Below are 22,434 nucleotides of genomic sequence, written 5' to 3' on the forward strand. Positions count from 1 at the left end.
GACGCGGGGCTCGAACTCACGGACCGAGAGATCATGACCTGAGCTGAAGTCAGACGCTTAACCAACTGAGCCACCCAGGCGCCCCTGTTTCTATTTTTCAATCAGGTATGTGACTCGTTATTATTACAAGTTTCTAAATGTTGGGGCACCTGGGTGGCTTAGTCGGTTAAATGTCTGATTCTTGGTTCAGCTCAGGTCATGATCACACAGTTCATGAGATTGAGTCCTGTGTCAGGCTGCACTGAAAGAGCAGAGCCTGCTTGGGATTCTCTCTCTCCCTCTCTCTCTCTCTCCCTCTCTCTCTCTCTCTCTCTCTCTCGCTCTCTCTCCCTCTGCCTCTCCCTTGCTCTCATGTGTGTGCTCTCTTTCTCTCAAAAGAAATAAACATTTAATAAAATTTGTAAAAAATGTCACGCTCCTTCCTGAGTGCAAGGTATGGCCATACTGCATAAAAAAATCTTAATTCTATGCTTTTCTATGTTTTAACATTTTATTTTTTTTAAGTAAGTGCTATGCCCAACGTGGGGTTTGAACTCATGACCCTAAGATCAAGAGTCCCTTCTCTACCAACTGAGCCAGCCAGGTGCCCCTATGCTTTTCTATTTAAAAATGAAGTTGAAATTTCTTCTTGATTATAAGGTGAATAAATACAGGTGGTAGCAATATTAAAAACACACAAAAAATGTATGAATTAGAAACTAAAAATATTCATAATCCCACTGCCCAAAAATATTAACATTAGAACATGTTTCTACGCAATAGAATATAGACAAAATTCTATATATAGCTGAGGTGAACTTTTTTTAGGTCAGTAGCTGATCACCCTGGCAGGGTGCACCTGACCATGTGCTGTAAGTTTTATTTTGCAGTTCTGGACTTTGAACCTTGAGGGAATGCACAAAAGAACACTTAGATTTGGTTATGAGGCGACTGCAGGTGATCCAAAGGTGTGGCAGTCTAGCAATGAGCTAAGCAACCATCAATGGTGGAGTTCAGCAGAGTGATAGCAACTGTCTAGTGGCAACAATGCCAGCAGTAGCTTCCGAGGCAGTTGATCTCTGTAGCGTGATCCTGACTCGATTTTGCCATCTTTGGTTTCTGCCTGTTTTCCAAACGTGGTTCTCAGGCCTTCAGTCAATTGTATGAGTTCACGGATATCCTCAGAATACATTTCCTTATTGTTTAGGTCAATTTGAGTTTTGTTTCTCTTACTTGAAGCCAAATGCGTTCTAAATGATATGTTAGTGTGACTCTATGAATTTGCCAATGTTAGACCATTTATGAACTATAAAACCTACACCTTGATATGGTTCAGTCTAACAAAATTTGGTAATAGGAAATGCAGTGCTTGAAGTGTGGAACTGGGGGCGCTTGGCTGGCTCAGTCATAGAGCACGCGACTCTTGATCTCAGGGTTATGAGAGCAAGCCTCACGTCAAGCATGGAGCCTTCTTAATAAACAAAAAAATGTGGAACTACCTGATTCAAGGAGGGACAAGCAGAGAGTGTGATGCCTCACTTCTCTGGGGTTGAAATAAGTCTTTCTTATTCAGCATCGCAATTGGTTTAACCAATTGTTTCTGGAGTGTGCAAATATATGTATAGGCATGTGGAAAGATAGAGCATAGTATTCTATTTTTTTGTTTAAAAAGTTGAAAAATTAAGGTTAACTAATACTTATTACATGAATTGACCCTAGTGTCCTCACTCAATTCATATGTCAAATGATTTCAAGTTACTAAGGTATGTGGCAGGCATAAATCTAGGCTTTCTGGGGATTGATATACCCATATTTTGAAAGCTTTCTTAAAGAAAAATAACAAAAAATTATGAATACAAAATAAGGTATGAAAGCAAATTGTTATCGAGGACAAAAGACACAGGGATTTCAATTTCATGTGATTTTCTCATTAAGAGAATATATGGTGAGTTGATAATTCTAAATGCCTCATTATTTAGTGTATTCCTGTCAGGAGAGACTTCCATTTTGACTAGGCATTAATGAGAACCAAATCTTTCACATGTAATTTTGCATGTCTCTTTAGACTAATTTTCTAAAGAATAATACCTGACTTCATACATTTCAAACTTTGTTTCTCTTCCACTACCCACATACTTCTAGTGCCTAGCACAACTGGACACACTCAGATCACAATATGACCTCTGGCTTTGCATTTTCACGTCACAGAAGCTGGATGAGTTGGCATAGTGGCAGTAAAGATGTTTCTGGAAAGCATTCCTATGTCAGGATGGTTACCAATAACTTATACATAAATATTTTCCATTAAATCCAAATTAAATGTAATCCCCCTCATTCAGCTTCTCATTAGATCCAAAAAGATGGCTGCTGCCACACCACACACACCTATCCAACACAAAGTGGGGGATGTATGACAGAGAGGAGAGAGGAGTGGAAGGGAATGATGGCCTTAAACAAGTTACGGAAAGAGCCCATGAATGAGAGGGACTTTGAACCATTAACTTTTTTTGCTTCTCACATAATTGCCCCTATTGGGGGCAGTCCTGAGGAAAGAGGGGGACAATGCAGAGGATTCTTTTTATTATTATTATTTTTAATGTTTATTCATTTTTGAGAGAGACTGAGCACAAGCGGGGGAGGGGCAGAGAGAGAGAGGGAGACAAAGAATTTGAAGCAGGCTCCAGGCTCTGAGCTGTCAGCACAGAGCCTGACGCAGGGCGCGAACCCATGAACTGTGAGATCATGACCTGAGCTGAAGTTAGATGCTTGACCAACTGAGTCACCCAGGCGCCCCTGATACAGAGAATTCTAAAGGGATTCCTTCACACAGGCACTTACTACACTTCATGTGTAGTGTATTACGATACTGTTTATGAGAGCCCAGTTATATCGACTTACAGATTACACTTTCTCACTTTAAATTAACCATCACAAAATGCCCGAGTCTTTTTTTTTAGAAGTATGTCAGATTGATTGATTGATTGATTGATTTAGTGCAAGTGAGCAAGGGGAGAGAAAAAGAATCCCAGGAGGAGCAGAGAAAGAGAGAGAAAGAAAGAGAGGGGGAGAGAGAAGCAGGACTCATGCTCACTCAATATGGGACTCGAACTCACAAACCATGAGATCATGACCTGAGCTGAAGCCAGATGTTTAACAACTGAGCCACCCAGGCGCCCAAAGTGCCTGAGTCTTAAAAAGGAGATTCTAAGAAACTATGGCTCATAGTTAATACTAATAATGAAAGTGATAGACAAGAAAGTGTCTGAGCCAACACCTATGTATTTCTAGTATAAATTCTTGTCAGTCCCATAAGGGATGAAAATAAGGATGATGTAATCAGATTTGACAAGAGCAGGACCAAAAATTTCAAGACTATTTGAAATATGGATTTATATCCACTAATGATAAAATGAGGCATTTTATGATATCATTGTAATGATATCATAGCCAGACATTTAAAAAATCTTTATTTCATCCTTCAAAATGATATATTTTATGTGTGTTCATGGTATTAAAATGTTAACATGAAATAATATTTGCATTTATGTATACTATGGCTGCATTTTTTAAGTGTTAGGGGTATAGGGGCACCTAAGTGGCTCAATCAGGTGAGCATCCGACTCTTGATTTTGGCTCAGGTCATGATCTCACAGGCTGTGGGACTGAGCCCTACATAGGGGTCTTTGCTGATGCTGAGGAGCCTGTTCAGTATTCTCACTCTCTCTCTCTGCCCCTCCCGGGTCATGCTCTCTCTCTTTCTCTCTCAAAATAAATAAACTAAAAAAAAAAAAAAAAAAAAAGGATTCGTTAAAAAATAATAATAATAAAATAAAATGCCAGGGATATTTTTTAAAAGTTTGGGGAGCATAGGGCTAAGCTATGAGCTGTAGTATGTTAGAATCAAACTCACGTTCCTACAGAGATTACAGCATTGACTGACTTGAATGAAGTAATCAAAATGACAATATGTGTTAGTATTTATGGATTTGGATTTGCCTTCTCCAACCATAAGGTCTTTGTCTATGTGTTGTCATCCAACAGGTGGAATGTGTTAGACCACCTTTGGGGTATCACATTAGTTCAAAGCAATCATCTTTCACTGATAATTCTCCACCTTTTCCTAATTCACAGAGTAGATTTTGTAAACTACGTCTTACTCTGTGACTCCACCCACTTAGACAAACTTGATTGGACTAAAAGTAGACTCCTATAAAACCTGAGCTAATCAGTTGCTTTCTCTTTAGATTTTGTAATTGAAACTAAGACAGATAGCCATTTTCTTGAATGGTGCCTATTTGAACGCTGGAACTGAGGTTGCCATTGCTGCATACACGTGTGTATGGAAAAGGACGGAAAGTTCTGTATAGAGAAGAAACAGATGTACAGAAACCTTAGAACATTAGTTACCTCCTTTCCAACCTCTTTGTTACTCTTTGAAAATATCTTGATTTTATATTGTTTATATTGTTGGAGTGATATGATTGTGGGAAGGGAGGGTAACAGACAAAGAACATGGACAGCCTCTAGAAGATGGAAAAGGCAAAAAAATGTATTTGCCTCCAGAGCTCCCAGAAGGAACGCAGACCTGCCAACACCTTGATTTTGGCCCAGTGAGATCCATTTTGGACTTCTGATCTCGAGAACTATAAGATAAGGAATTTTTATAGTTTCAAGCTACTACATTTCTGGTAATACCATTATCAAATTCCTCTCAAGGCACTCTGGACTTTGAATTCTGTATAAATTTGAATAATAGCATTTCAAAACTGAGAGGGACCTTCATTGGGGGGCTTGAGGTAAAGAACTTGCCTAAGGTTACCTGGCTGGTCAGTAATGTCAGGATGAGAACCCAAGTCTCCAATCTTTCATCTATGTACACTGATGACTATAAAATGTCTAACAAAGAGGTTGGTATATAAAAGTACTCAATAAGTGGTAGAGTTTTTGCTTATTGTTTTCATTATTATTATGCATTTTCTTTTGTAATCTACAATAATATTTCATTTCTTGAACATTGCTAAGTAAGCAGGTACCCTGTAACAACCTGTTAAAATCATCAAAAAGGCTAACCAGGGAGTAAGTGAGGAATTAGCTGGTCAAGAAGTAGAAGAGGATAAGGCCTACACATTCAGAGAGCTTATGCACTTCAGATTCCAAAAGAGATGGCTGCAAGGTTGAGCTGCACTCTTGACATGCACGGAAACACAATATGGAACTTAGGAACTGTTGGTGACTCTGGTACACCATATTTTGAGGTGGTCTTCAGAAGGACAGCACCCTGCGAGGTAAAGGAGGACCAAACTATATCCATCCCCATAAGGTTCCAAAGTCTAATATAAAAATCTTAAAAGCAGCCGCCGGGGGTGGGGGCGGGAGAGGGGGCAGAAACCAATGCCCTTCAAAGAAACAGTCTCAATGGCAGTTGACTTTTTGTAGGCAACAGCAGAAGTCAGGCCCTGGAATAATTTTTAAGTGTACTGAAAGAACCTAAACCGCTTCTCTCATCACATCTCCCCTACCCACCTCCCTCTTTCACTTATAAGGACCCTTGTGGTTACTTTGAACCTACCAGGAAATCAAGGATAATCCCAGATCCTTAATGTAATCGTACCTGTGAAGTTCCTTTTCCAACGTAAAGTCATATATTCACAGGTTCCGGGCATTGGGATGTGGACATCTATGATGGGCCATTATTATCCTTACCCTATTACTAATCTAAAAAAAGGTCTCACCCTTTATCATGAGTAGCTCTTTCCTTCTATAAAGCCCCATGGAAAAAAGAAAATCAGTATTTTCAAGAAGAGGATAGGGCATTTTGCATATTACCTCATTTAAAACACCATCAACTTTCAACCTTGGTGAGATAAATATTATTACCTGGAGTTTACAGATTCTGCGATTGACCATGAAAGAGATTAGGTAACTTGACTGAGGTCATCTAGCTGGTAAAACTGTCTGACTAGTAATTGTATCCACAGCACCAGATTGGTCTATCAGACTCCAACTAAGCTTTTTCCACCATACCAAGTAGAGGTGGAATGTATACTGTTTGGCTTACCATTGCGTGAAAGGTTTCTGTATCTTAGCAAGCACACTCTAATTTGGTGGGCTTCGAACTGGGTGAAAAAGAAATAAAGAATGGAGTAAGGTTTCAAACTGGAGAGACATCTTCGACTAAAGTATTTATGACAAAAGCTCTTTGGGTATTGACCACGTGATCACGTTTAAATCACTTACTTTGTATTTGGCCTCAGTTCCCACATTTGTAAGATGAGATATTTGGACCTAATGACACCTTTTCCAGTTCCCTTCTCGCTCAGACATTCTATGGTTCTAAGACAGAAGCCACTTTCCTCAAGATGCCTCCACGTTTTGGGGGGGGGGTGGTGGTGGTCTCTGGAATGACCGCATTCAAGTTAGAAAACCAACTGCGATCTAAGGAGGAAAAAACGGCGGGCAAAGAGCGGGGAAAGAGATGAAAGGAGCCGGTGACAGGAGATAGAGATGCAAACATAAACAGCATGCAAAAAAACCTAAGTGGCTTGCAAATTACTCAAGATAACAATCCGCGGGAATCCAACGTTTACTAGGCAAATAAAACTGCGGGTCTCTGAGGATGCAGGGTTAAGAACGCTGTTTTCACTCTCAAGGCGCTCACAGAATGCTGGGTTACACTTCGTATTTAATCGTGGACATAAAACTTCCACCTCTCTAGAAGCCTTGGCCGTGAGAATTGTAAGAAAAACTGAGAAATGACAATATTACAAAACGGTGGAGTGTGCTAGAGGCAACGTGAAAACACAGTCTCTGGGAACAGCTGGGACGTGCCCCCAAACCCCAGGCCTAACACACAAAAGAAGCCGCGTCTGCCCGCAGGGACGCAGGCTTTTACTCCGCGCTGCCGAGCGGGCGGGCTGCAGAGGCGACCGCCGCCCCCGACCGCCCCCGGTCGCCCCCGCCTCGTCCCTCGGGCCTCGGAAGTGACGCAGCGCGCCCCGCCCCCGCCGCTAGATCCGCTGCTGCTGCCGCGGCGGGCAGACCTGCAGGAGGCGGCGGCGGCCTCGGCCGAGGGAAGATGGCGGACGGTGTGGACCACATAGACATTTACGCGGATGTAGGCGAAGAGTTCAACCAGGTACGTGAGGGCCCGGGCCCACGCCGCCGAAGCGGGCGGCGCTGCGGTCCGGACGCTGACCCTGGGCTCGCCGTGGACTGTGAGCCGGCGCGGCTGCAGACCGTGCGCCCTTGCCTCTTGTGGGCCGCGCCGTCCGATCCCGGCTCTGCGCCCCCCTCGCCCCTCGTTCTACCGCATCGTTTCGCGGGCCGCGGGCGCTGCGGCCCGCCACGGGGCCCGGAGCGCGGACGCGGGCCGCCGTGCAGCCGCCGCCGGCCCCTCCCTCGCCGCCGCCACCAGCTCCATTGTTGGCGGCGGCCGGCGGGCGCTTCCCGCCGCGCTAGGCCCGGGCGGTGGGGCCGCGTGTGCGCGGCGGGGAGAACGGGCCGCCGCCGCGCCCCCTCCCCCGCCGCGGGGTCGAGGAAGAAGCCCGGAGGGGCGCGCGCCGGCCGCCGCCTCTTCCCCGGCCCTGCAGCTCGGGCTCCGATTCCTCTCGTCGCTCCATTTTGTCTCCCCGGCCGCGCACGGTCGCCTCATGGAAGGCCGCATTCATGGCCCTTTGTATCCCGCGCGCCCAGTTTCCTGGGCTCCTGCTCGAGTTTGCGACAGGTTTCGGCGTGGCGCCTTCCTCCTCCTCCCTTCACACTTTCTGAAGGCGGCTTAGGTGTGGGCACGTTTGCAACAAGTCGTCGTTTGACTTTTGGACCATCGAGCGTGTTTAAAAATCGGTGCGTGGGCCGTGCTTCGGTGGTTCAGGTCTTGCAGTGCCGTTGAGGCCCAGTTGTTCTTGGCTTTGTGATGAAAATACGTGTGAAGATAGGTGGCCTGAACCAAAAGGAAGACTTGGAAGCGTAGTGGTTGGATGGGAAAATAAGATGGTTGCTCACCAAGAAATAAGAGGAGTTGCTAAAATGAACGTTCAGCCGAAATTCTTTAGTACGGTGTAAAAATAAAGGGTTGTAAATAAGACCCGATTTTCAAAAAGCAAAATGTTAGATGTCTTCCCAGGGATTTGCTTTACGTTTTGAAAGGTAGGAGAAAGTGAGAATGCAAGGTTTTTCCGGTATCTCACAAGCCACAGTTGACTAGAAGAACTAGCCGCGGAGCTGTGATGTCTGATGTTGGGCATCTTTGCAAAAGATCTCGTTTGTTACTAGAGTAGTGACGTGTAAGCTCTAAACCTGCTGTTCACATCTTTGCTGCCTTTATGTAGTAACACATTTTTAAAAATTAAATTGTGCCTAACTGTAGTGCACCTAAAAGCTTGTTTTTTTATGTTTTCCAGGTCTGTAAGAGAAGCTTAATACAGTGCTATTGGTTAATGTGTTTTTCTTTTTTGTTTTTTTTTCCTCCTACATTAGAGACTTATTTTTTTTTTATGCTTATTTATCTTTGAATGAGAGAGAGAGAGAGAGAGAGAGAATGAGAGAATATCCCATGCAGGCTCCCTGCTGTCAGCACAGAGCCAGATGCGGGGCTGGAACTCAGGAACCTGAGATCATGACCTGAGCCTAAATCGGAGGCTTAAGGACTGAGTCACACAAAAGCCCCTACATTGTTTGTGACTAGGGGCTGAAGAGTATTTAAAAGATAGGGAAAGCTAGAAATCCTTACTGTTCTTGTTTTCACTAATGACTTTGTGCCCCAGGTTTAAGTATTAGAAAAAAAAAATTTTTTTTTTCAAGTAGCTTTAAATGTGTGCTACTCCCTTAAAAACTGGTTAGTGTAATCAAACGTTATGTTTTAAATTCTTCGTGCCTTTTATTGTGTTTATATTTTGGACATGTGATGCCTGAGTTGTGTCAGTGACAAATTAGAAAATTATCTTGAGTGCTACAGTCAGATTCTAATGCTTTTAAGGTCAGTAGACACAAGATCTCTAGGAAGTTTCTTTTTATTTATCAAATGGGCATAACATTCCATCTAAAAGAGGGCCATACCCACAAGTAAAGGAACAATTAAATGTTCAAGATTTCTTCATTAGCTTTTCCTACAAGAAAATACATTTGCTTTGCCTTTTTCCTTATGATAAAAGAAGAATTTGGGTACAATTTTAGAAACTGAACTTTCTTCAGGACCTCCATGAGAGATTTTTTTTTTTTAGGCTTTCACATACTTAATTTGGGATGGGCATTTCTCTAATACATATAGCTGGAAGGAGTGATAGATACTTGTTTATCCCTGTGCAGTAACTAGTGCTGACTGAGCAGGAGGTAAGAAGAGATTAAAATTTTGTGGCCCTGATGAGGAACTATTTGTAGGGTTCTCTTAAAAATGTAGCTTTTTGTTGATTTGAACTTCTAGCATTTTATTTCACACATAGTTGTATAATTTTACCAGTAAATTTTTATACAGTACTTTTGAATACATTAATGGGATTAAATAGAGGCTTTGTTTTTGTTATTATTTTGCATAGCGTTGGCCTTTGTTATCTATTGCTTGCTGTGGTAATTCTTGCACAAAAAGATGGTTGGTCGTTTTCAAGGTTAATACTCTTTTTGAAAATGTTACTGTCATTGAAATATTTTTCTGAAATTTGATCAGAATCAGATGTAATACAGAATTATTCCTGATTGATTTTTCACTTTATTGTGAGCTGGCAGCCTTCTTTCTACTGGTTGCTAAAGTAAATTATGACTCTTATACTGAGTAAAGTGTTTTACTAAGTATAATCAATCTTGACTTATTTTGGCTTCTAAACTGCTGTAAACCTTCAAAAAAAACTTTATTCTTCATGTGAGGTGCAGTTTTAATTGCATTTGTATACTTTAAAATTCTCTGTAGTCTATTTTCCATTTTCTTCTGTTTGAAGTGATACTTATGAATCCTTTTTCAGGTGTATTTTATGAAGCTTTCTTTCTTTCATATTTCAAAAAATAGGAGACATCCAAGTGTCTTAGAAGAAACTTCAATTTGGGGATGGGGTTGAGGATAAGTTTAGTGAGACTATCGAGTTCCTTTCTTCACCAGATGAATTTAAGAATGGAAAATAAAGTTGGAGAAAGGGAGAAGGCACAAGGGACTTTGCTATTTTATGGGTGCTCTTTAGTTCTTAAATTGAAGGTCTTTGGATGTAACCAAATTGAGAACAGTTGCTCCAGTGGAAAGAGAATTTGAACTACTTCCAAACCTCTACATTACTTGATCTGGAGTTGAGAAGAAAGCAGTTCTGTTTCAGTCTCTATAGTATATGTCAGTCCAGTTTGAACTGGGATTTGTGTTCTAATGTGGTAGTTACTAGCCTACTATTTAATATAATTATAGACTTTTTTATTTTGACCAAGACTAAATAAATTTTTAAACTCGGTTGTTCAAAATACATTTCGTGATTATTTGTTATATGCCAACAAGGAGGGTTACAAAGTTCAGTAATCTCTACCCTTAGAATGCTCTGTAGTGGGGGTGAGGGACTCTACATAATTATAACACTCTGGCAGGTCATGTATTGTAAAACCCACTCCTTTATGTGTATCTTTATCTATAGCTTGTTTGTTGGTTTGGGGGGGTTAAAAAAATTCTAGAAACCTCAGGAAAGTTTACACTGTATACATTGAAGTGTGTGTTTTGCTTGTTTGGAGATCAAAACCTCAGTATAGAATTTAGTTACTGATCTGTCTGCCGGTAGATCACTGATAGCAGTGCTTATTTAGTAATCTGACCACCCAGCTTTAAAATGAAAATGTATATAGGTTGTGGCTAGGGAAAAATTCGTGTAGAAGTTAAGGACCTAGACATCCTCGTAAGTCAACTTGCCTTCATTCATGAGTCATTATACTTTATATTTAATCATTGTGTATCTGCTTTAGCCAGTTGTTTAGCCCATTTTGAAAAATAAGTTTATTGGACAAATGTCAGTGAAATCTTGTCTCTGATAAATTTATGTTTAATAGAATATCCTCTGAGATAAAACTGTGGTTGAGAATGAGGTAGGTAGAGATTGAGAAACCATGGGAGAAATATTAGGGGAACTAGAACTCTTAGTTTTATTATTTATCAGTGTAGTTTATCTTTACTTAAAAAAAATTTTAATGTTTATTTTTGAGAGAGAGGGACAGAGGATGTGCAGGGGAGGGGCGGGGGGGGGGGTGTGTGGGGACACAGAATCTGAAGCAGGCTCCAGGCTCTGAGCTGTCAGCACAGAGCCCCGACCCGGGGCTCGAACCCATGAGCCTTCGAGCTGTGAGATCATGACCTGAGCTGAAGTCGGCCACCCAACCAACAGAGCCACCCAGGCGCCCCATTTTATCAGTGTAGCTTTATCAGCTGCCTGTGAACTGTCCACTTTGTGGTTTATGTGGCATATTTTTAGTACCAAGTTGGCTTCCTTACTGTTAGTTGAGCTTTTTACAGGGATTACAGACGAATTTTCAGATCTCCTCATACCGTAAGTAGATAAAAATCAGAAGATGATGTATTTTTTATAAAGATAAATATGTATTAGATTATCTGCTGTTGGATTTTGCATGCTAGTATTTTTCTTCCGTGGTATGGGATACATTTTGTAAATACGAACTGTAAACCTCTCCCTCCTTTATATTTCTCCAAATGGAAATGACTATTAAATTCCTTCCTTTTTGTTTTTGTTTTTTTAATAGAGGGGCTTTGAAATAAGTGGCTCTTACTGTACCATGACTGGTATTTATATAATGCAGGAAAGGTATTATTACAATTTCAGATCACCAAAGGCCATGTTGGGCTTATTAGGGAGAGTGAAGAGTGTAATACTGTTATTCCATGGTCATCCCAGTAATAGTATATACAGTATATACATAAAATTAAAATTTTATGGGAGGTGATAAGGAAAGTATGTCTAAAGATAAGTCTTCGGAAGGAAGAAGATGGTGGTAATGAAGAAGTTAAGAAACATTGCCTTTAAAAAGGACCTAATAGAATTTTCGTTATTTTACTATCCATGTTATTTTAATGTTTTCACTGATGTGGCAACAGCTACTTGTATATCACGTAGACTATAATCTTGAAGTATAAAATCTTGAAAGGATGCCTTGCCTTTATAATGCTTGCAGTAATTTAGAATGTAGGAAATGGGAAAAAATCACTTGGATTTTTTAACAAATCCGAAGAACTTTTATTTTACTGGAAGTTATATATAATGTGCAGCTCTGTTAGTAGATTAATTAGTATGAAAAATAGATAAAGACTGGGCAGTGTTTGGCATCTGAAATATTTCGAGGGGTTGTGTTGATTTGGGTTGGTTGGTTGGTTGGTTGGTTGGTTTTTGAATGCCATTAAAACTCGCTAAAGGTAATAATTTGAAAAGATTCTTTCCATAGTGGAACTTGACACTGTTGACCATTTCTCTATGACAAAGTAGAAGCTATTTTTTTTTCAGTAGACATTCAGAGCTCACCTTTTTTTATATGACCTGTGATATTATGTTGCATAGTTACAGAATATGCATGCCCCCCCCTTTTAAAGTGGGAACAGAAAGTAGATGTGGTGTTATCTTTTTTTATAATGAGGATAGATGTGATATGCTGAAGCTGAAGGAAGATTACTGACATTAAAAGAGTATATGCTGAGTTGCATTTTTAGTAATGGTAGCAAATGTATTTAGATTCATTAATATTTTTTCACCGCATTCAAATGCATACTGTTGGGGCTAGAAGTACAGGCTGTGGCCTTGAAACAAAGTGAAGCTAACTATTCCACGTGGATATCAAACCCCAGGACCCTGATCTCAATTAGCATCATACTTCAACCAATTGGAAGCAGTCCAACTACCAGACAAAATGACTGATCCTAAATATTGATAGAATCATATCAATATGGAAAATTGGTTGGTGTCAACATAGCAATTTGTGGATGGACAAAAATAGTAAGTGATTGTGATTCACCAGGTCAGTGTAGCTGCGATTATGCTTATAAATTATTGTCTACTTAAGTGTGTGTACATTTTCCAAGATTTACAACTAATGAAAAATCAAATAATGTGTTAACCTATTTCATAACCCTTTAAATAATCCTTGCATTCTTTTTGACTCTCCCTCAGACCATATATTGTGACTATAGTTTCTGCTAAGGAGGATGGAAACACAGCTCCCTTTGAATAATAATAGTAATAATAACAATTCCATTTGATAAAGTACAGAACCGGATTGCAGGAGTTTAAAATGCCCACTACCCCTTGTGGGAATCTTTTTAGTATCTTAAGTGTATGGAACCACTGCTGCCACCAAGCTGCCTGAAGCTTCAGCTACACTGAAACTTGATAACAAAAATTCATCCTCTTTTTTTCTAATTTTCACTGTCACTGCAATTGGAACATGTTACTTTAAGAAAAACTCAGTTAAGAAAGATTATTTTGATATTGCTGTACAAACAAAATAAAATTATGGCATAATTTAGTGACTTGTGGTCTTAGTTTCTGCCCATTGCTAAAGATGGCTTTGTTGTTTAACTTACCTTGAGATCTTGGATTCTTTATTAAGTAAGTCTTAGAGACATTGTGCCTCATAACAAAATGTTATGTAAAGATGCTGTTATATAATTAGTAAATTGGTTAACTCGGTTATGCAGAAGGTTACCTGAAGATGACTTTGTAAATTTCAGATCCCTTTGACTGTGCGTATAATTGGTATTTCCCCTTTTAGGTTTTTTTTCTTTTTCTTTTTCTTTAAAAAAAAAAATCTTAATTCTGATGCCCTTCTGAATAACAAAACAGCTATTGAGCTCTGTTCCCATGGGGCCTATGATAACAATATTTTGTTGATCTGTTTACAGTCATATTACAAATCCTGTCTGTGGGTCATTCTCTATTCTTGTAATAGTCCTTAAAACTATTAGAACTATTAGCTTCTCATTATGTGCCATTTATATAACATTTCATCCTTAATAAGTTATATTAATGAGAGCATATAGCTTATGTAGCTTATATCTGAACTCAAGTTTGTTGTTTTATAATTGTAATTGCTTCTCTTTTTATTATCTCAAATATTCTACCTCATAAGAAAGATAAAATAGTTCACATTGATTTAGATACTTAGTGATGGAAAGGAAGGAAGATAATAGTTTTTCTTAGGATTCTGGCTAGTCAAGCCTGTGGCCTTTACTAAAGGCAGTTTAAGTGGGGATGAGTGTTCTGCCAATGTCTGCATTTCATTTTTCTTGTACTTACTTAGGGTAGAACCTGCCTTTTTCCTTTTCTGCTATTTACATATGTTTTTTTTTGTTTGTTTGTTTCTTTTTTTTCTTACCATTTAGGCTTGTAAGGGGCATTCTGTTGGTGACACTCAATGGCAGAGCTTTACTAGATCCTTGTTCATATCACTTTTCTCTTGCTAATTGACTAGATATCTTTTGCTAAATTGACTGCAGATCTAAGAAGTCTAGTAAGCATTAACTCTTTATTGACTGAGAATAATGGAACTATCACTAGATACTAATTTGAATAGTCTTACTCATTTTATTTATAGTTTCTCTTTTCCTGTTGATTTGTTATGATTTTGGAATAATTTAGGTACCCACATTTCTTCATCCCTTCCTGTTGGCTTAGCTCAGTGTGCTTTTTTCTAAAACTAACATCTTTCACAGAGTTGAAAAACAAGATTCTGAGTATCATAGAAAATAATAGTTGTATTTTTCTGCAGTTAAACATTTATAATGGATTTAAGTTTGTTTGTGATATTTTTGTATTGTTTTTTAAAGTCCATCTATTTGCATTTATGTATTGTTATTTCTACTTTCAGAATATTGTACTTCCAAGAAAAGTTTTATATTGTTACTGTATTTTGTCTATGTATTCTTTTCCCTGAGGAACGTTATTTCCTGTATTATAACATATATCAGTGGGAAAATAGCATTTATTGTGTAAAAATTCACTTTAGAGGCACCATTCAAGATTACATCTATGGCCTAAAGATTTGTAGAGATCTTTGGGGCTTTATTTTCTACTGGATTTTTAAAACAAAATAGTTGAATGAATTGTATTCTTATTATTTAGTGGTAGTCTGACTGTTGTATAATCTAGGGCATTATTTCTGTGTCTCAGGAAGCTGAATATGGTGGGCATGATCAGATAGATTTGTATGATGATGTCATCTCTCCATCTGCAAATAATGGAGATGCCCCAGAAGACCGTGATTACATGGATACTCTCCCACCAACTGTTGGTGATGATGTGGGTAAAGGAGCAGCACCAAATGTTGTCTATACGTATACTGGAAAGAGAATTGCATTGTATATCGGAAATCTGACATGGGTAAGTAAACTTAATGTATGAATTAAATTTATTGGTAGTTGGTTTTGAATTGTTCACGTAGTTAATCTGTTCCATTTTTATAAAATAAAAATTTGTAGGGGAGTGTGGGTGATGGCAATGAGGAGGGCACCTGTTGGGATGAGCACTGGGTGTTATATGGAAACCAATTTGACAATAAATTTCATAGTATTTTTAAAAATACTAATAAATAAATAAAATAAAATAAAATAGATTGTTGATTTGTTGCTCTATATACTTGTTTATGCAGTGAGGAGGGAAATACAAATATGTTTAGAACGTTATAAATTTTGTGGGTTTTTTTGGTGTTTGTTTTTTTTATTAAAAAATTTTTTTAACATTTATTTTTTGAGGGAGAGAGTAGGAGCAGGGTAGAGGGAGAGAAGGGGACAGAGGATCTGAAGCAGGCTCTGTGCTGACAGCAGAGAACCTGATGCAGGGCTCAAACTCATAAACTGTGAGATCATGACCTGGGCCAAAGGCAGACTCTTATCTGACTGAGCCACCCGGGGGTCCCTATTTTTTTTTTTTTTAATATTTATTTATTTTTAGGAGAATGCAGGCCGGGGTGGGGCACAGAGAGAGGGACAGAGGATCTGAAGTGGGCTCTGCACTTACAATCTGACAGCAGTGAGCCTGATGTGGGGCTCAAACTCACAAACCACGAGATCGTGACCTGAGCCGAAGTGATGCTCAACTGACTGAGCCACCCAGGTGCCCCTAGAACATTATAAATTTTAGATCTAGTTTTGAATTTTGTGGTCATTCAACTTGTTTTGGTAGAGATTCCAGTTAAATATAGTTCAGTTGTCTTGAGTTTAAATGTAATATTCTATTACTACTATACTTACAGTATCCTAGTTTTAGAAAGAAGAATACTCACAATAAGGTCTGAAACCAGGATTCAGAACTGTAGGGAAAAGCACAGTACGACCCTGGTTTTTAAAAGCTTTCATTATTAGGGTCTCCTGGTTGGCTCAGTTGGAAGAGCGTGCGACTCTTGATTTTGGGGTTGTGAGTTTGAGCCCCATGTTGAGTGGAGAGATTACTTTAAAAAAAAAGTTTTCAGCATCTAATTTATATTTCAGGCTTGTTGAGTTTCTTTCCTGCTTTTAATGTTTATTTATTTTTGAGAGAGAGCGTGCGTGTGTGCGTGAGCAGGGGAGGGGCAGAGAAAGAGGGAGACAGAGAATCTGAAAACAGGCTCCAGCCTCTGAGCTGTCAGCACAGAGCCCAACATGGGACTCAAACTTGGGAATGGTGAGATCATGACCTGAACCAGCCAGGCTCCCCTCATCTCTCTTAGAAACATTTACTGCATAATTTGAAAGTTCAAAAATCGTCTATAAATTAACATTTGTCACCCTTCTTAAGTAGCATTTTATTTTTAAATGTTCACATTTTTAAAAAACGAACCCATCTCCATAATCATTCAGTCTGAGCAATTTTATAATATTGGAGACTGTAGCAGTATAGTTGTGAGGAGTGTGGTTGCTAAATAAAACTGAATCTTAGCTCCTCCATTTATTACTTTTGTGATCTTAGACAAGCCTTTTAACTTTTGCACCATGTGTGAAATGGGAATACTAACAGGACTTAATATAGGGTTGTTTTAAGAGTTAAATATCTGATATAAAGTACATGATAGGTACTCAATACATGTGCCTTTTTTTTTTTTTTTTTTTTTTTTTTTTTTTTTTTTTTTTTTTTTTTTAAATCTTATACTCAAACATAAGGTGGACTTTGTTTCCCAAAGTAATTTTCCTTTAGGGAGAGAAGTGATAAGTGAGATTGGTTTTATTAAAAATGTAATGTCATAGCAGTTTGAAGTTGTGAGAGACCAGAAATTCTTTAAAGGTAAAAAAAGTCTATTTTATCTCTAAGGATATATACCTTCTAATTTCTGAAACTTATCAAAGGATGAAGTTAATGTCCTCAGGTGCTTTTGTGTCATTTAAAAATTGGAGACCAACTGGCAAAATTGCACTTAGATTTGCACTGTTAATGGTCTTTTGTTTGTTCTGAGTTTACCCTTAAAAACTAAATTGAAACAATAAACATCTTGGTTATATTTCGATGGTTAATGAGGGGGAAATATCTTGCAGTGGACAACAGATGAAGACTTAACTGAAGCAGTTCATTCTTTGGGAGTAAATGATATTTTGGAGATAAAATTTTTTGAAAATCGGGCAAATGGCCAGTCAAAAGGGTAAGAATCTTGTTTTCATTTTTTTTCCTAATACGTTAGAAACTAGAGATTGTAATTTTGGTAGTAGCTATTCTTAATGTTAACCATTCACACGCTTTATTATCCACATTGGCAGAGGGTTCTTGGGCAGAGATATGTACTGATTTTACTTACCTTGTGATCTAGGTCACTAAAACTAGTGAAACTGGAAGTGTGGACAGATTAGGTCTATTTAATTTTCCTGAGTTTTCTCTGTGGTTGAAATGATTTTTGAAATGACAGTTTGAAGAAGCATTATTATCCTGTGATTAAGGGATGGAGAAAGATGGGCAACTGGAAAATAATGTAACGTAAATGTTTTGCTCAATTTTTTAAACTATTAAATTATATGAATGAGATAGGATCATTATAGGAATATTATAAAAAACAGATACCCAGAAGTAGGAAAATAAAAAGCTACAAGCTCACCATCCATAGATAATCACTCTTAACATTTTAGTGAATATACTTGCAGGTTTTTTTCCTTGTGCTTATATTTTAGTGGAAAAAGAAGGAACAGGATTACAATTCACAGGTTTTAGAACATGTTTGGTAAAATGAGTTAAACGTACTTATCCATAAATGCACATCCTCTCTAATGTCTTAATTCTTTCCATCATACCTTGTGTGTTACAGTAATTATTTTACCTGGCCCAAGCCATTATTATCTCTTACTCAAACTTTTGTAATAGCCTCCTACCTGTGTTCTTGCTTTCACCCCAAATCCCCTATGGCTTATGCTATTAAAAAATGTAAATATTGGAAAAAAGTGCCATCAATATTTGCCTTTTCAGATCTTCTAATGGCTCTCTATCACTAAGAGTAAAAGCCAGAATCTTAACTGTGGCCCTATAAGGCACTATATGATCTGTTTCCCCACCACCTGCCTGACCTTATTCCTACCACTGTTCACCTTCCTTATGCTGTTTCAGCAATGTTTGTCTGTGCTGTTCCTCAAAAACACTCCTGCTTAGGAGTTTTACACCAGTTGTTTCTTATTTTTGGTTTGTTATATCCCCCAAATATCCACATGGATCTCTTTCTTTCTTTTTTTTTTTAATATGTTTGTTTACTTATTTTGAGAAAGAATCCAAAGCAGGCTCCACACTCAGTGCAGAGCCCGACGCAGGACTCAGTCTCAAGACCATGAGATCATGACCTGAACTGAAATCAAGGGTCAGATGCTTAACCAGCTGAGCCACCCAGGCACCCCTCTTTCACTTCATTAAGGACTCTCCTGAAAGAATTCCCTTCCCTCATCACCCTATGCAAAATATTAGCTTCTGCTCATATCACTATAGGGTAGGAGCAGATAAAATTGAAATTTTATCCCCAGTTTATTTCCTTTATTTTTCTTTATTATAGTGTATTTTACTTATTTGTCTTGTCTCCAATTAGATTGTAAGCTCCACAAGAGGAAGGATTTTGTTTTGTTCACTCTTGTATCCCTAGCCCTGGATTGTGCCTGGCATGTAGGAGTTGGTGCTCAATACATATTTGTTAAATTAATAAATTCATTAAATTGTAAAAATATCCAATCTGATGATTTTTAGTATATTTACAGTTATCACTAATTCCAGAACATTTCATGACCCTCAGAAGAAATCCCATACCCATTAACAATTTGTCTCTATGAGTTTGCTTATTCTGAATATTTTCTATAAATAGAATAATATAATATGTGGTCCTTTGTGACTTCTTTCACTTAGCATAATGTTTTCAAGATTCAGCCATGTCTCAGCATGTATCAGTACTTAATTCTTTTTATGGCTAAATACTATTCCATTATATGGTTATATCACATTTTTATTCCATCCATCATCTGATGGGCATTGAGGTTGTTTCCATGTTTGCTTTTGTGAATAATGCCCCGTGAATATTCTTGTACCAGTTTTATATGAACATATGTATTCCAATTCTGGTAGGTGTATATATATACCAGTAGTGGAATTATTGGATTATATGTTAACTGCATATATATATATTATATATACGTATATATGTATTATATAAGTATGTATGTAAGTATATACATAAATACACATAAATATATATATATATCTTTAATTTTTTTAATGTTTATTTTATTTTTGAGAGAGACAGAACATGAGCAGGGGAGGGGCAGAGAGAGAGAGGGAGACACAGAATCTGAAGCAGGCTCCAAGCTGTCAGCACAGAGCCAGACACGGGGCTCGAACTCACGAACTGTGAGATTGTGACCTGAGCCAAAGTCGATGCTTAACCAACTAAGCCACCCAGGCACCCCTATGTTAAGTCTATATTTAGCCTTTGAAGGAATTGTCAGATTATTTGTCAAAGTGACCGTACCATTTTACATTCCCGTCAGTAGTGTATGAAATTTTCAGTTTCTCTACATCTTCAACAGCACTGTTTATCTTATTGATTATAGCCATCCTAGTGGGTATGAAATGGCATCTCATTGTGGTTTTTGACTGACGTTACCCTTCTGGTCAGTGATGCTGAGCATGTTTGCACAGTGGCATTATTCATAATAACCAAGAAATGGAAACAACCCAAATGTCCATCAACTAATGAATGGATTTTTTTAAATGTGTTGTATCCATATCGTGAAATATTATTCAGCCATAAAAAGACATTGAGTAATGATGCATACTACAACATGCATAAATTTTAAAGCCATTATGTTAAGTGAAAGAAGCTATTCATAAAGGACCACATATTGTATAATTTCATGTATATGAAATGTTCAAAATCGGTAAATTCATAGAGATAGAAAGTGAATTAGTGCTTTCCTAAAGTTGGGGGTTGGGAGGAAATGGAGTCACAGCTAATGAGTATGGGCTTTCATTTTGAGATGATGAAAACGCTCTAAAATTGTGGTGATCGCTCTAAAACTCTGAATATACACTTATTGTACACTTTAATTGAGTGAATTGTATGGTAGGTTGTTATTTTGAAAAAGCTAAGGATGAAAGTGTGAACTTGTATAGTTTTACCTTAAAAAAATATTTTCATTTTTCTTAAAGGTAAATTCATACTATTTCCTTTTTAATAACAGTAGCTTTGTTAATCCCTCCTCACTTTCTGTCTTTGCCCCTTTAAACATCTTTTAGGTTTGCCCTTGTTGGTGTTGGATCTGAAGCATCCTCAAAAAAGTTAATGGATCTGTTGCCTAAAAGAGAACTTCATGGTCAGAATCCTGTTGTAACTCCATGCAATAAACAGTTCCTGAGTCAATTTGAAATGCAGTCCAGGAAAAGTAAGCAATCCCTCAGAGGCCTTTATTAAAAGATGTGCATTTTTAGCCAATGTTGCTAGCATTTGTTAGATGTTACACTAGAGAAGTCATTTTAATGTTTAGTTCATTGGAGAATCCATTTTAGAAAGTTTATCCCTTAAATTTGATTTGATTACTGGTTTATGGCTATGGTCCTATATACTGGAAACTTATTCCCATTTTTCTCTAGATGTCACAGACCCAATATTATACAACAGTGTGCAAGTTCTATAGCTCTGCCAGTCTTGTCCTGTCATTCCCATCCTAGAGAAAGGAAGAAACTACGTTCTAATCTTTAGATTGAAGGGAAGTTATGTGGATGTGTGTTATGGTGGGGGAGAAACCACTGATAACCAGAAAATATTCATTGATTTTCTGCTTGGCACCAAGATCTTTCACCACTTGGTAAAGTGAATATAGAAATGATTGGCCATTAACAACACTTAGAAATGCTCTCACTTAAAGAGATAAGGTGGATAATCGTGTAATTAACAAATTCAAGTGGCTGTTTTTCTTTTAATGTTTTAGCAGTTAAGACTTAACTGAAGAATATGATATGAAATTTAAATAATCTGTGCTTACTGAAATTCAGATTTCTGTTGGAGAATTTTAGTCTTGGCTGCTGCTGAGTATTGGTATTTTGAAAGTAACTCATATTTACCCACTGGAAATACATTTAACTCTGGATATTTTGAGACTTCAAAAGAACTTAAATAGATGTGAATGTTTCCATCCAGTACTTCTCATGTAGTTTGGACAGGCCCAAGACATCTGCAAGTTAGTATATAGCATATGTGAACTTTGAAGTAGAGTTATTTCTAAATAACAGTGGTTACATTTCAGAGGACTATTTTAATAAATGCTATTTATGAGTATTTGGATATTTACAGCTACACAATCAGGACAAATGTCTGGGGAAGGTAAAGCTGGTCCTCCAGGAGGCAGTTCACGTGCAGCATTTCCACAAGGTGGTAGAGGACGGGGCCGTTTTCCAGGGGCTGTTCCCGGTGGGGACAGATTTCCTGGACCAACAGGACCAGGAGGGCCACCCCCACCTTTTCCAGGTAAAATTTTTCTTAAATTACCATGGATAAAATGTGTCTACCTTAATACCTCTTTTCCTTTTCTCTCTTTTTCAAGTAATGCATTATTAATGTGACTTACTCTCCTTGTTATGCTATTTTTGGAATCCAGGAAATTTGATCAAGCATCTTGTTAAAGGAACTCGGCCTTTGTTCCTGGAAACTAGGATTCCATGGCATATGGGGCACAGCATAGAGGAAATACCCATTTTTGGCCTAAAAGGTCTTTATTTTTCTCCAAACTTGCTTGACTTATATATAGAATATTTACATCCGTCTTATTTTCTTACCTCTTAAAAAATCCTTTCAAGACCATTTTTCCTTGTTTCACTTTCTAGCTTGGCATCAGAGTAGAATATAAGGTGGGTGATTTCACTGTAAGAAGTGTGTGTACACTGAAAGATGGAAACTATCTCTAAGCATTGTAATGTTTATTAACGTTTTTTGTTTCAATAATTTTTCTTAAGCATAAATTGAGCTGGTTAAAATTGTAAAGATGTACTTCACTTTCATAGTTGTTAGTGTAGCATTTACCAT

The 22,434-nt window shown here is 38.1% G+C and overlaps 1 protein-coding gene across 4 annotated transcripts in view; it reads left to right on the forward strand.

Annotated features, from left to right (window-relative positions):
- The first annotated feature begins 6,980 nt into the window (after positions 1-6,980).
- CPSF6 (cleavage and polyadenylation specific factor 6) overlaps positions 6,981-22,434 on the forward strand; it is a 31,164-nt gene continuing 15,710 nt past the window's right edge. The window contains exons 1-6 of one of the 4 annotated variants that reach the window (XM_049625952.1): positions 6,981-7,114; positions 15,102-15,311; positions 17,435-17,538; positions 20,652-20,797; positions 21,706-21,879; positions 22,010-22,120. In XM_049625952.1, coding sequence (XP_049481909.1) covers positions 7,055-7,114; positions 15,102-15,311; positions 17,435-17,538; positions 20,652-20,797; positions 21,706-21,879; positions 22,010-22,120 — 805 coding nt within the window. In that variant the 5' untranslated portion in view covers positions 6,981-7,054. The remainder of the gene's footprint in view (positions 7,115-15,101; positions 15,312-17,434; positions 17,539-20,651; positions 20,798-21,705; positions 21,880-22,009; positions 22,121-22,434) is intronic. The other 3 variants (XM_049625953.1, XM_049625954.1, XM_049625955.1) reach the window with 3 other exon arrangements.

This window comes from Panthera uncia, chromosome B4, assembly GCF_023721935.1.
Source record: "Panthera uncia isolate 11264 chromosome B4, Puncia_PCG_1.0, whole genome shotgun sequence".
NCBI lineage: Eukaryota > Metazoa > Chordata > Mammalia > Carnivora > Felidae > Panthera > Panthera uncia.